This window comes from Cariama cristata, unplaced genomic scaffold (genome assembly GCF_000690535.1).
Source record: "Cariama cristata isolate BGI_N322 unplaced genomic scaffold, ASM69053v1 scaffold12721, whole genome shotgun sequence".
Classification (NCBI taxonomy): Eukaryota; Metazoa; Chordata; class Aves; order Cariamiformes; family Cariamidae; genus Cariama; species Cariama cristata.
Window position 1 is genome coordinate 22,533 of NW_009597581.1, and position 14,205 is coordinate 36,737.

Sequence of the window (14,205 nt, forward strand, 5' to 3'; positions counted from 1 at the left end):
AGAGAAATTAAAAAAGTTATTTAAGATCAAATGTGTAGTTTCTGTTCCTCCCCTTGCCCCCGCCCCCGTAACCGCATATTTCCCTGGCTTAAAACTTGTCAACAGTAGACTTAGTATAGCTCTTTATAGTCTTCTCACTGTATTTGGAATGTGGTGCTGATAGGGAAGGAAGAACAGCACTCTTTTTTTTCTTTTAGGTTTTAGGTAAATGTTTTTAAAGTGCATTTAAATCTTTAAAGTAGACTTGTGAATTCAAAAAAGCCCAATTTTAAAACAATGTAATATACCACAAAACTTAACACATTGTTTAAGTTACAAACTCAGTTTCAATAGAAAAAGCAGTGCTGTGCTGATGATCATCTGGCAGGACCTTCAAAATTACCTACAGAGATTAACTAACTTGTACTAAGAGCAATAGGATTTAAATATATACTTAGCTTACATTAGGTGAGTAATCTAGGTAAATCATAGAACTGTTTAGGTTGGAAAAGACCTTTAAGATCATTGAGTCTAACTGTAGACCTCACATGGCCAAGTCCACCACTAAACCATGTCCCTAAGCATCACATCTACACACCTTTTAAATACCTCCAGGGATGGTGACTCCACCACCACTTCGCTGGGCAGCCTGTTCCAATGCTTGACAACTCTTTTGGTGAAGAAATTCTTCCTAATACCCAATCTAAACCTCCCCTGGTGCAACTTCAGACCATTTCCTCTCATCCTATCACTTGTTACTGAGGAGAAGAGGCCAACCCCCACCTCACTACAACCTCCTTTCAGGTAGTTGTAGACAGCGATGAGGTCTCCCCTGGGCCTCCCTTTCTCCAAGCTAAACAACCCAAGCTCCCTCAGCCGCTCCTCACAGGACTCGTGCTGTAGACCTTTTGCCAACTTCATCACTCTTCTTTGGATGCACTCCAGTACAATGTTTTTCCTGTAGTGAGGGGCCCAAAACTGAACACAGTATTTGAGGTGCGGGCTCACCAGTGCAGAGTACTGGGGGACAATCACTTCCCTAGTCCTGCTGGCCACACCGTTTTGGATACAAGCCAGGATGCCATTGGCTTTCTTGGCCACCTGGGCACATTGCTGGCTCATATTCAGCCAGCTGTCAACCAACACCTCCAGGTCCTTTTCTGCCGGGCAGCTTTCCAGCCACTCTTCCCCAAGCCTGTAGCGTTGCATGGGGTTGTTGTGACCCAAGTGCGGGACCCAGCACCTGACCTTGTTGAAGCTCATACAACGGGCCTCGGCCCATCGATCCAGCCTGTCCAGATCCCTCTGTAGCCTTCCTACCCTCAAGCAGGTCAATGCTCCTGCTCAACTTGGTGTTGTCCGCAAACTTACTGAGGGTGCACTCGACTCCGTTGTCCAGATCATTGATAAAGATATTAAATATTAAAAATATTTTTAAAATCAGTAGGATTTTTTTTTACTCAATAAATGTATTTTTAAATGCAGTACAAGTACCTAAAGGGCATAATTCAGTAATAAGTCCAAACTCTTCCTTCAGAAGCATAAATTCAATACTAAATAATAAAATGAAACAAATATACAAATCAGCTACTCAGGGCAAGGGTTCCTATTTGGTGGCTTTAAACTGATGTGTCCAGCTATTAATGACTTGTGACATAGGCATCACAAATTATCTGCTCACTTCCAACCCAGTATTACTGCAAATCCTTGATCTAGATCTTCTCTGTTGCATCAAAAAAACATCAGACAGCAAGAGGAAAATAACTTACGCTCAATCCTATAAAGTGATTTCAAATTTAACTTTGATCAATTAGTGATTTATAGTATTTACACCTGTTGAAAAAATATTAGTCAAAAATAGAAGTTTCACTCTTATCTGCTGTATCTCTACAACTAGTAATTTCTGGATCAATTCAGGTAACTTCTGGATTCAATTTCAATCAATTCAAGCCCATAAGCCTTGTGAGAAAATAACATTAGCATATTTATACGAAAACATTATTTATAATCATTTAAAATATTAATGTACCGGGCCAGCAGGGTCTTATTTTTTCTTTTAGCTGGCAGTATTCTACAGGGTTTGGTTTTTTTTAATACAGAAAGCTTATCAGAAAGTATATACATACATATTTTATACATACATATATATATTTATTTATAAACAACATCCACTATCCTGTAACACAGGTACTTTAAAATCCTCTCTGAACAAAATTTATCAGTAAATGGATTTAAAAACAAAGCAAAATGCATTTAAAATTAACATTTAAATGACCACAATTCAATGAAAAACACCCCACCATTACCTGGGGGAAAGTTTACTTGGTATATCTTTAATCATTAAAAGTTATTTCACTGCTTAGTAATTAGAGCTACTAACAGACCATAATTTACGTATTAAGACTAAGATTTTCATTCTGTGTAATTTCTATTAAAAAGTTATGTTAATTGTTTCACATGCAATATACTCCTTTAAGCCTTAGTACACAGCAAAGCAATGTAACTAACCTGAATCAATATACCAGTCAAATTTCATATTTATCTTGAAATGTATAAGCAATAGAGTAACAAATGCTATGAAAATACCTAAGGATATAAAAATTCTACTATTTAATGTCACAGAAATGCAGGATATGCAAAACTTCTAATGGCAATTAAATGGTGGAGTCTCATGAAGTCACCCTTTTTTAAGTGCATTTATGAATGACCTCCAAAAATGAAATTAGAAATCAGCATTAATTATATGAAAATAGGAGTATGGAAGGGAAGAAGGGAGTAGGAGAAGAAAACAGAGGACAATGCATTGGAAGAGACAGAGAAGAGAATCAGAGAAGAGAAAAATAGTATGGAATAAAGCCTATGGAATATCCTTTTCATTGAACATAGCCAAACATACTTAGTCATAGGCTGCAGCAGAAATAGAATTTAAGTGATGATTCAAGTCGAGTACTACAGAATAATCTATTCACCTTTAAACAGAGGACAAAGATTCAGTGGAATCAGCATGCTGAAATGCAACCTAATGTTTTGGTTCTAAGTGAGAAATAAAGCTGGCAGACTAAAACCAATTCAATATTGGATAAAAAAAAAGCCCTCTGCACAGAAATACTCAGAATCATACACAAAACATACTACTTCTTACATCAATCATTTCTCTCAGCAGTCATGCATTCTCTAAATCAATTAAAAAGTGTCTTGTGCCCAACAAGCTCCTGGAAGAGACTGAAATGAAGCAAACAAAGCAAGACACGCTTCTAAGAATAAGATCAGAAGTAGATACTTACTACAAACCTACTATTCACTTTTTCTAGAATTCTTTTTTCATTTAAAGCCATTGATTCTCCTTTCCTCTTCTTTATTCTCTTTTTTTCCAGCTTTTTACAAGCATACATTTTTCCTGTTGCCCGTACTTGACAGGCACACACCTAAAAAAGAAGGAAGGTGTGTCAGAGATGCTAGGGGTTTTTTAGAAGTTTTTTTAAAAGATGATAAAATTTTATTTTCTTTTTTCAAACTCTTGAATGGTTTCAGAAAATGAAGGTTTGTACGCATCAATACAGAGCTTTCACCCATGAAACAACTTTGAAGGATCACAAAAGCTGTAACAGAAGTAGAAAAACTGATTATACAGCAGCAAACCCATTTTTGTTGGGGTTGAATGGTTCAGTAAAATGGTGGATCTTGTGTTGGTGAAACAACTGACTTGGTAGCAGTATAGGTCTAGGCAAGCAGGACAGAGGACAAGTATCCATACCATAATCAAGTGGAAGAAAGATAATGATAATTTAGTAATCCTCCTTCCTCTTCACTATGGAGCTCCGGTTAAAATATGTAGGGGGGGGGAAATCCCAATGAAGTATAGATAGAACTAATAAAATCTATGGATTTTCCTATTAGGTTCATGAATATTCTGCATAATAATTATGTAGAAACTACATTCTCATTGTCAAATGAAATTTGTAAACAGAAGCAACTGTTGTCAGTCAGTGGAAGTTTTCTCCAACTTTGTGTATGACCTACAATACTGAAACTAACACACTGAAAGAAGACAGTCTGGACTGATGACAGTTTGCCAGGTGGTGTCAAATGTAGATTGTTAGAGTCAAGAGTTAAAAAGCTGCTTCTCCTCTCTATTAACCTTTTTTTTTTCCTTAAGGATTGCCTCACAGAAAGATACTTCTGTACTTACCTCTCCAAATCCACCTTTGCCTAGTACTCGGTAATGCCTAAATGTGTGTTTGGTTACCGGTTGCCTGATTAACAGAAAGAAATCATTACTGCAACAGGAATTACAAGAGTTATTAATCCCCTCCCCACCCCAAGGTCTGTCTTTATTTTCTCCTTCCTGTTCTGATACCTTACTGAACAACAGTTGCCTTGATCTCATGAAGACAGTATTACAATAAACTGAATTACAAATGAAAGGGGTGCTCTGATTAGAAACATTGGCTCCCTCATGTGGTCATCAGACATTCACAATAGCAGGAAGAAAAGCTGATCAATTGGCCCTATGCTGTTTACAGTTAGAACCTTCTCTGTTCTCATCAACAGTCAATTTATCACCTCCAGTTGTCTCCCTTAGTTGCAGTATGCTGACATGTAGGCTGCATTTCAATGCGATCATACTTACAATGCAGCACTTAAAAAGTAAACCATTTCTGATTTTCCTGTTTCACTTTTTCAAGAAAGAAAGAGTTGTGGTATGCAACAGCAGTTCAAGAGCCGAAGCGTTAAGGCATTGATGTAATGGAAGAGATAACTCCAGATAACTGGAGGCAGTAAAGGTGTCAGCCATTCTATGCTAAAACACTCCTAAGCATGTATCAGAGCAGGGCTATTTCATGGTGGTGGGGTTTTTTTTGTTCTGTTTTAAAAAAGCATTCATTGTTAATGCAGCTTTCTTCTCAGGACAAAAAATGGAGGTTCATTTGGTAGAGAATTTTGTTTAATTATTTGAGTAACTTCCCTAGTTCTCTTCTTGGCTTTTGCTACTAATTCAGTCAAATAAGGACACTGGATAATTGGTATTTACCATAAAATTAATGTTCAAGCACCTTAATGTTTGAATATGTGATCATGATACCCAGCAGTGCTGAATTAGAATCAATTTGTACCAATTTCAGCCTTCTGAAAAAGTTTGGACACTCATTTAGTATTGATTTAAAAGCCCAAACTAGATTCTGATATATACAAATCTTGCTGGTCTTGTAATTACTAGATCTGTGTCTGTACCACCCTGAAAAACTGATTAGTTACCCAATCACCCAGTGGGTTATGAAACTAGATCAATCTGCTTATTAACCACTAATTAGACCAAGTTTGAAACTGAAGGATGATAGCACTCCCAAGAAAGACTAGTATCCCACTGCACACATATATAGCCAAACATATATCCACATGATAATAAATTTGCATTTACCTAATACAAATTTACCACTGAAAGACTACTGGACAGATAATTCTGTTGGAGTATTGGGTCTCTCACTGTCCCATCATCATCCTTTACATCTTGTCTCTTATTTCATAATTTCTTAGATAGGTAGTGACATTCATTAGGGCTCTAATGAATGCTCTAACAGCATTTCCAGCATAACAAGCAGAATTGGACACAAAGCAAAGCAAAATTATAATGCAAACATTATAAATAAACTTACTTTTCCAGCCACTTCCACTGTAAAAAACGAGAAAAATACACACTTTCTTGGTAAGCTTCAAAAGGTCTTCTGCTTAGGTATTCATGGACAATTCTAGCAACAGGAAAATAAAATCAATCTTATACTAAAAAACTGATGAAGCAGGAGGTGCTATCAATCTATTAAAATATACTTGAACATATCAATGAAGTTATAGGCAGAACATTGTGTCACTGCTCTACAATGGTTTTAACCTAGATGTCTTACCAAGTGAGAGCATGTGACAGAAAACTGTTACTGTCAAAACACTAGTGAAAGCCAAACTACTGTTACTTATAGTAACTAGAAAGTTTGACCTCCGCATTCTCTTTAAGTGTCTTTAAGCCCACCTAAACATAAGCCTCTGTGTAGATACGCAATGCACGTATGACTCCACAAATATGACCTTTGAAAGATATTTACAGGAAAGTATCTACAAGTTTTCATACACTCTTTGGAGACTGCTAAGTAAAATTTTATTCCAGGATTTGAAGTTGAAATATTAAATACTCAATGGCATATGCAAACCTCAACACCAGGTACTTTATAATTCCTCTTAAACTAAACACACCAAGGTGTGGGGAAGGAAAACAAGTCATTCAAACCGTATTCAAATATTTATTGGACAGAGGAAAGGGGATGACCTACATGACAGGTCCTCCATTTGAGACATGTTTTACTAGGTGTTCTCACACATCCCTTTCAATCTTACAATCTCAGGTTGCTATGAAGTATGCTGATTTTTGTTGCCACGGAGATGACCCAAGCAGTGACAAAACATGTTGTAATCCTTCAGACATGATCAAGCATGCCTTGAAGAACCAGTAATATTAGAAACATAAAAGCTTTAGAAAGACATGCAACACTGGTAAACATGTACTGTTCCTCCAAGGAAAGCCTTCCTTGCTGCTGCTGTGTGAAATACCACTTCATGACTTCAGAACAAAACCAAGTTGTATTTGTTTGTGTTAACTATCACGATGGATCCCCTAATCAGCCATCTTAATTGAATGTAACTGTTGGTCTCAGTTCAACCCATTTTCAAGAACCATAAATTGTGTAACATTGTTCAGAAACCTTATAAACTGGGGTTTGAAACTTTTTATTTTTCTTAGTACCTTCACCATGGAAGAGAAGTCACCTAAAAGGTAAGAATATAATAAAGAGAAATACTATTCTAGCTTAGAGAATACTTGGTAGCAGATAATAGTGTGACTTTATGCAAAAACAGCATTAAAGAAAAAGCTCTGCAAAAGTCAAACATGTAAATCACATCTGAAGGAAATGTAGTCCTTTAATAAATCTGTTCCAAATTCCTTACCTATACTCATTTCAGAGATCAAATACTCCTGGGTGTAATAACTTCACCTTTAATTTCTCTCAGAAACATACAAATTTCTCTTCTGATACTCAAACTTAGCACTATGCATTTTTAACTTACCTAGTACAGACCATAAAAAGATCCTTGGAAGGGTTCTTTTCCAGCCTTGCTTTACATTCATTTACTGTTTCCTGAGGTATTTCTGGCAAGTGTGCTGCAGACTTTACATAATTTTTTTTTAAAAAAAAAAAAAAAGCAACAATTAAAGCAATTTCGTAAATCAATAGAACAACTAAAAGTTCTGTATTCAAAGTGAAATGAAATCTTCTAATACAGGAAAAGGAAAGGAATGGTTTGGCTAAAGAGAAAACCAAGAAATTCATATTCAGGCAAAATTTTCATTTGTTCCCTATTACAGAAAAATGCATTGAAAGCTATTCCAGCTATTTACTATCTCAGCATTTGGGGAAACAAACTTGGCAATAAGTCAAATTTATTTTTCTTTCCAGAAGTCTACCACCAAATGATCTATTTGCTTTTGGATGGAAGGAAGGAAGGGGAAAGAAGGAAGAAAGGAAGGAAGAAAGAAAGGAAGGGGAAAGAAATGCAAATACAAGTTGGGAAACTATTTCAAATCAATCCAAAGAAATCTGGGGCTTTTTGCAAAAACTGCATGTGACTTAGGGTAGTCCCAAAGAAATTATCAGAAGAGATGTGGCAAACTTGGAGTCTATCTGCTTTTAAAGCATCTGCAAGACCTTCATTTGGAGTAAAGTCTTCTCAAGATGACCAAAGTAAGAAAAGCCGGAGGAGCATCTATTCATAGAAAGCAAATATCTAATTATATATCCACAGAAAAGCTTCTACTGGATACCAAAGAACAGACTGTTAAAAATCAATCAGTGAGATCTAATATATGCAAAAGATCAGCTGTTAATGATCTCCAAGCAAAATACAGAGAAAGAGAATGCTCTAGAACACAACAAAACAAAACAGCATTTCACTTTGTGAAAACCTGCAACAGTTCTGAAAATTTACAGCAAACCAACCAAGGCCACACAGGAGTCTGAAAGAAGTCCAAGAATTTCAAGAATTTCTCATTCTCATGTCTTCAGACTACAAAACTCTGAATTAATTTGTTAATAACTTTTCATCAAATGTTAAATGCATTTGTTTAAAAATATATCTTTACTTCAGACCAGTATTTTCATTAGAAAACATACGAGAATAAGTCACAATGGTAGTAGTCTTAAAAGTAGCTATCAGTCAAGGTTTCTGCTCAAGCTGGTAAGAGTTTCACAATTTTAGAAGGCAGTATACCTTTCAGAAAGGCAAAAATGGGACTAATGAAGTTTGAAAGTCAATTTGCTAAAAATAATGCAACCACTTAGATCTCTGTTTATCTGAGATTTACAAAACAACTGAGATAATATTTTGCAATATAATATATTTACCCCATTAGTGAAGTATGTCTCTAAAACTTTCAGGCCACAGTCTATACGCTTTTCATCTGAAGATACCTCATATTCTGCCTAGGGGAATGGAATTGAAAATTAAATTATGTTCAGAGCTATTTGGCACTACAGTCTTTTATATGACGCTAGGTAAATTTTACCATGAATAACACAATGCTCCTAATATAAAAGGAACTGAAGGCTATCATTGTTTAAAATCTATTTAAAGATTTTTAGGCTACATAGTGAAACATGTATGAAAAACAGTCTTAAGAAAAAAAGTGCATGGAATTTAACTTTTGGAAAACATACGAAAATAACAATTAGTCTAAATGCAATTACAGAAACTGCATCCTAGAGGTTAAATTAGATCAATTACAATGAAATAGCATTTATGTAGTATCGTAGGACAGAATGATCCAGATGGGAAATAATTAAATAAGAGTACAATAATCAGCTTTTTCTTCACCCTATTTTTTTTCCCTTCATGTATTTTTCTTTACTACAGTCTTGGGTAAAACTGCGATAAAACTACTTTCTACAAGGTCATGTTAACTGGCAATAAGTGAAACCTAAACCAAACCCTACTTCATTCTTTGAGAAAATAAAACTGAATAGGTACAAAATTTCATTAAGTTTTTGACTTAGTAATATATGGTACTGTGATGTAGAAAAAGACCATTGTGCAATACAGTACATTTTGCAGATAAACAACTGGCAGCTTAATAGAGCTCCAGAGGTAGCTACTTATGGGGAAAAAAACCAACCAAACAAAACACACCATCAAACAGATACTAGTATTGAAAACCTCCAAGGACTACTTACTATTAATAATTCTAAGGAATAATAGAAGCAGACATCAGAAGTTACAACATTTAAAGATAACACAGAATCTGGGAAAAGATGAATTAGAAACGAGCAATCTCAAACAGCAATCGGTATTAGCTTTGTAAGCTGGGCCAACTCAATCAAAGCTTATTTCATATCTCAGAATATAAACGCAGGCAGCTAGAAGTAAAGAACATATGGCAGACCTCCATAATGGAGGACTGCATCATACAAAACAACAGTTAGGCATATTGGGACAACAATCATTAAGAATCTCATATGAAGTTCCAAGTGATTGATCTAATCAGAAGAGAAGTTATGTACCTTTACAAAGAAAGCTACAACACTGAAAAATGACAGTTCAAGAACCAAACACACACACAGTACTGGAAATAACAGAATCCCTGAACTCCAGTTCCGCAATCAATTGCGATTAACCCACACTGACTCACTACTAAGTCATCAACATCTTTTTCTGCTGAGACATTATGGTATCAACCACTTCAGCACAGTACTCAAATCCATAAACAAGTAATTGCAAGCCATTGTTTTTGCTACTTTAATTCCACAACAGTCACTCTAATGGTAAGGAATTCTGCAACTACCAAACAACCTGAGCAGGTCAGAAAAGTTAATCAACCACAGCAGTGCACTTAGCATCTTTAACATTTTCAATTTTGCCAAAGTAGTCACTAATTTAATACAGTTAGGCATACTGTTTTAAGCAGATCCTGTAATTTAAAAGGAAGTTTGAGAGACAGCCTTGTCAACTAATTTCTGTTACTCACAGAGCTTAAGAGGGAAGTTTGAGCTGTCAGCTATTCTTCTTCATACTTGAGTAACGTCCCCAGCTAGTGAAATGACTCACTGGATGATTGAATAACTGTAATTCCTCACTTTAATTTCTGTCACTTTTATCCAATTATTTCACAATTCTTTCTGTAAAGCCAAGTTGACTCCAGACTTTAAGGTCACACCTTCTCAAGAGTTAAAGCTTACCAGTCAGTGTTCAGTACAGGGAGACAACATAGCATTGTACTACCTTGATTTTGCCATTTTGGCCTCCTGAAATAATCATGCTCCTGAAACCACATTGCTTCATATAAAAGAGTCAGAAAACTCTTTTAATTAAGATGTAAGGCTCTTAAGACTATGGCATTTTACACCAGAAAGTTTACTTTCAGAAAGATTAAGTCTAAAATGTATTTTTCAAAAACATGTAAAAAAATTTGGCAAAACCCAAAGTAAAAACCCCACAAGCCTTTCCCTTCACATTACTGCCTTACAAACAAAACCAACAAAGAAAACCTCAACCCCAAAAAAAGCTTGAACAAGCTTGCTGAAGTCCAGTCCAGAAAAGGGAATCAGGCTAACTCAGGAACCATCTGTAAGAGACAGTAAGTATTTTATCTCACTTCCTTGATCAAGACAGCATGCTAGCTTTCAGATCACAAGAGTCACCGATTAGGGACTATCTTAGCTCTTAAGAGACTTCAGTTTCAGTGATTCCCAAGCATACTTCTTCACGATGATTTTTCAAATGGAACTTAAAAAACAAATTAAAAAAAAAAAGTAAATTGTGAAATAATCCCTTATACCAGATTATCTCAACTATGACGGTCCCTGTTAATTCACAGAAGTGTTGCAATCCACATAACATTATAGGTTACATATTTCAAAACAATTAAAAATTTTCAGGTAGTGTAAAACAGTTACTTCTTAGAGACAATTTCACCTGAAAAATGACATCTGTAGAGCAAAGACATGCCTAAGACTTTTTTCTCCTTTGTGCTGCCAAAGATTCTGCTACTCCTTAACTAAACTTTTAAGGATTAAAAATGTATACAGAAGTTGTAACCGTTAAGGCTACATCCACAGTTGTCAGTGGTCTGTCCATTGTGCAATGCTCTTAAAGACTCTGGTTTACATTCAATTCAGGATGTTTAGCTCCACTGTTCTAGATTTTCATTCAATCCATTCTATGTCTCCAACTGTCAAACTGGTCTCTGGAATTTGGTGCTAGAACAGCTCCCAAGAGGTACAAAAGTATGGTGAAACACACCTGGGGAGTAAGCCCAATTACACAAAGATTCATTGACAAATACAAAACAACCCTACTTATTTGACACTGAAGTTCCTTTTTAGCTGATCAAGTGCCTCAGTTTGTACTCCCGTAGGGGGATGGAAGACATGGTGAAGTGGAGGGCATAGCAATAATGCCATGTACTTGCTTACACCCTGCACCTTTCAGAGCCATCTTGCATTCTGATACTGTATTTTCAGATGCGTGGAAGCAGCAGCACTACGCTACTTCTACCTTCTTGGGTCATTTGTTCCCTGAATATATGAATAAAAATGGGTGGGATGAGGAAAACTGTTCTTTTGGCAGCAATCTCAATTTAAGACTATATCTTACTGTGCTTGGATTAACTGTGAGGGATAAAGAATAAAAAGCTCTGAGCTATTATTCTGTCCTTTTAAGGACTGTCATGTGCCTGCCTACTCTTCTCATCACTTTCCCTCTCCCCATGAGGATTTTTTTACATAACACGGTTGTGGGCACACTTCCTTCCTTCCCTCATTCTTTAGCGTTAGATATATGCAAATGTATCAAGACAAAACAATTCCTTTTCCCTTGGTCTCTAAAATCTGGTTTCTCTCCTTCCGTAGATGGTTCCCTAAATTTCCATCTCCATTGATTTTTTTTTAATTAGGACATTCTGTCTAGCCTAGGGCTTCCATGCAAGTTGCAACATTTTCAAGTCTGTGTTTACAACATTTTCAAGTCTGAGCATCATAAGTAATATTCATTATACGCACGTCCTTTTAGGCTCAAGAAGTCAAGCAGCATGGCTTTCTAAAATTATTTATCTCATTCCCATCATGCCCATTTTTGTAGCTCTGACCATACCAAGATGGCAGAGATTTTATAGTAAATTTTAAACACCTTACTTTAAGTAACAGAGTTTTTTGAATTTTATCAAAAGTTACAGTTTTTCAGTTGGCAAAGAGTAAATTGCACTATATTTCATGTATGCAGCACTAGTGAACTGATGTGTTTAGAGAAAACTAGTATTTTATAAAATTGTTGTGTGTTAACCCTAGTAGGCAGCTAAGCCCCACACAGCCGCTTGCTCACTCCCCTCCAATGATAATCAGAAAGGTAGATGTGAGAAAACTTGTGGGTTGAGATGAAGACAGTTTAATAGATAAAGCAAAGCTGCACACACAAGCAAAGCAAAATAAGAAATTCATTCACTTCTTCCCATCAGCAGGCAGATGTTTAGCCATTTCCAGGAAAGCAAGGCTTTATCATCATGCGTAACAGCTACTTCGCAAGACAAACACCATAACTCTAACCTCCCCCCTTCCTCCTTCTTTCCGCCAGCTTTTATTGCCAAGCACGGTGTCATATGGAATGGGATATCCCCTTGGTCAGCTGGGGTCAGCTGTCCTGGCTGTATCCCCTCCCATCTTCTTCTGCATCCCCAGCCTACTTGCTGGTGGGATGGTGTGAGAAACATAGAATGCCTTGATGCTGTGTAATCACTGTTCAGCAATAACTAAAACATCCTTGTTATCAACACTGTTTTGGTCAAAAATCCAAAACAGCACAGCATGAGCTACAGTGAAGAAAATTAACTCTATCCCAGCCAAAACCAGCACAAAAATCAAAGTTTTTACAAACAAAAATGTGTAAGCTATTGCCTACTAATATCCATCTCCAATTTCTCACTGCTTACCACTGCATCCAGAAATTCAATGCATCTTTTCAAATCTGGTCTGGAATCACAGAACTGTCTGAAGAGAAGTCTTCCTATTGGCTGCTTGTCACAAAGCTGGCTATAGTCTCTTTCTGAGAAAGAAATAATAAGTAAATATATTTATTTATTTTTATCTTTGTCATAGCATGGTCCTTACTCCCATTTGAGAATAGGTCAGAAAACCATCACTAAAACATGAAGATTTTACATTAACACATTTAGCAAAGACATCAAAACCATGCAATGATCCCAAAGAACAGTGAAACACTCACTTCCAGCCACATTTGTCTCTAATAAACTATCACATTTATTAAAAACACATTGAATTATATGGTTAAGTTTCATTTATGTTGAGGGGTGGAAAGGAACAATACTGTGAAATAGCAATCCCAAAGCAAACAAGATTGTTTGGGAAGAAGAAATTAAAAATAATAACAGAAAAAGTTGAAAAATTATTACAAGACATTAAGAAAAAAGGCAAAATACATTACCACATCATTTAAATGACAATATGATTCCTTTTTCTAATTCATGGCTTTGTAAATTTATCCTTTAGCAGCAGTTTCCTTTAACAAACAAGGAGCTGTGATACAGCTTTTATCTTTTCATAAATTTATCTTCTCATAAATTCTCCATCACATTAAAAGTTTAATAGCTTTTTTTCCTAATTAGCATTCAAAAGCAAGACAGAATCCTTTCAGTTAACACCACCAAACTCTTACCCTTCTCAAAAAAATCAGACAGACACAGGGTACCTACCGATTGAGCATCTAATACCTTCACAATAACTAACAGGTGGTAACTTCAGCATCTCTTTCCATTTTTTACTACGCCCACTCCGTTTGCCTAGAAGAAAAATATGAGTAATGTAAAATATAACACTATGTCAGAATAAAATTAAATATAACACTAACAGCATAAAATTAGGTCACTTCTGCACAGATCTGTCAGACTGCTTTTCATGCCTAGGAAAAAAATCGATCTACAAGGATATCCAAACCAATAACAAACTTGATATAGAATAATTTTTATATGAAACACTAAAAAAAAAATGCAGAAAGTCTTTTTTAAGACAAACATTTTGCATTTTGGCTGTGCATACAGAATATCTCTGCAGAGACAAGGCAAATGTCTAGGTATTCTGAAAATTACAAACAAAACTGAAACAAAGACTGAAACAAAAAAAA

At 35.9% G+C, this 14,205-nt stretch overlaps 1 protein-coding gene across 1 annotated transcript in view; it reads right to left on the reverse strand.

Annotated features, from left to right (window-relative positions):
* GRK4 (G protein-coupled receptor kinase 4) overlaps positions 1-13,859 on the reverse strand; it is a 29,282-nt gene extending 15,423 nt beyond the window's left edge. The window contains exons 1-7 of the mRNA XM_009708945.1: positions 13,778-13,859; positions 12,998-13,110; positions 8,427-8,504; positions 7,093-7,193; positions 5,634-5,726; positions 4,169-4,232; positions 3,264-3,404 (exon numbers count right to left, since the gene is read on the reverse strand). Coding sequence (XP_009707247.1) covers positions 3,264-3,404; positions 4,169-4,232; positions 5,634-5,726; positions 7,093-7,193; positions 8,427-8,504; positions 12,998-13,110; positions 13,778-13,829 — 642 coding nt within the window. The 5' untranslated portion in view covers positions 13,830-13,859. The remainder of the gene's footprint in view (positions 1-3,263; positions 3,405-4,168; positions 4,233-5,633; positions 5,727-7,092; positions 7,194-8,426; positions 8,505-12,997; positions 13,111-13,777) is intronic.
* Positions 13,860-14,205: the final 346 nt, after the last annotated feature.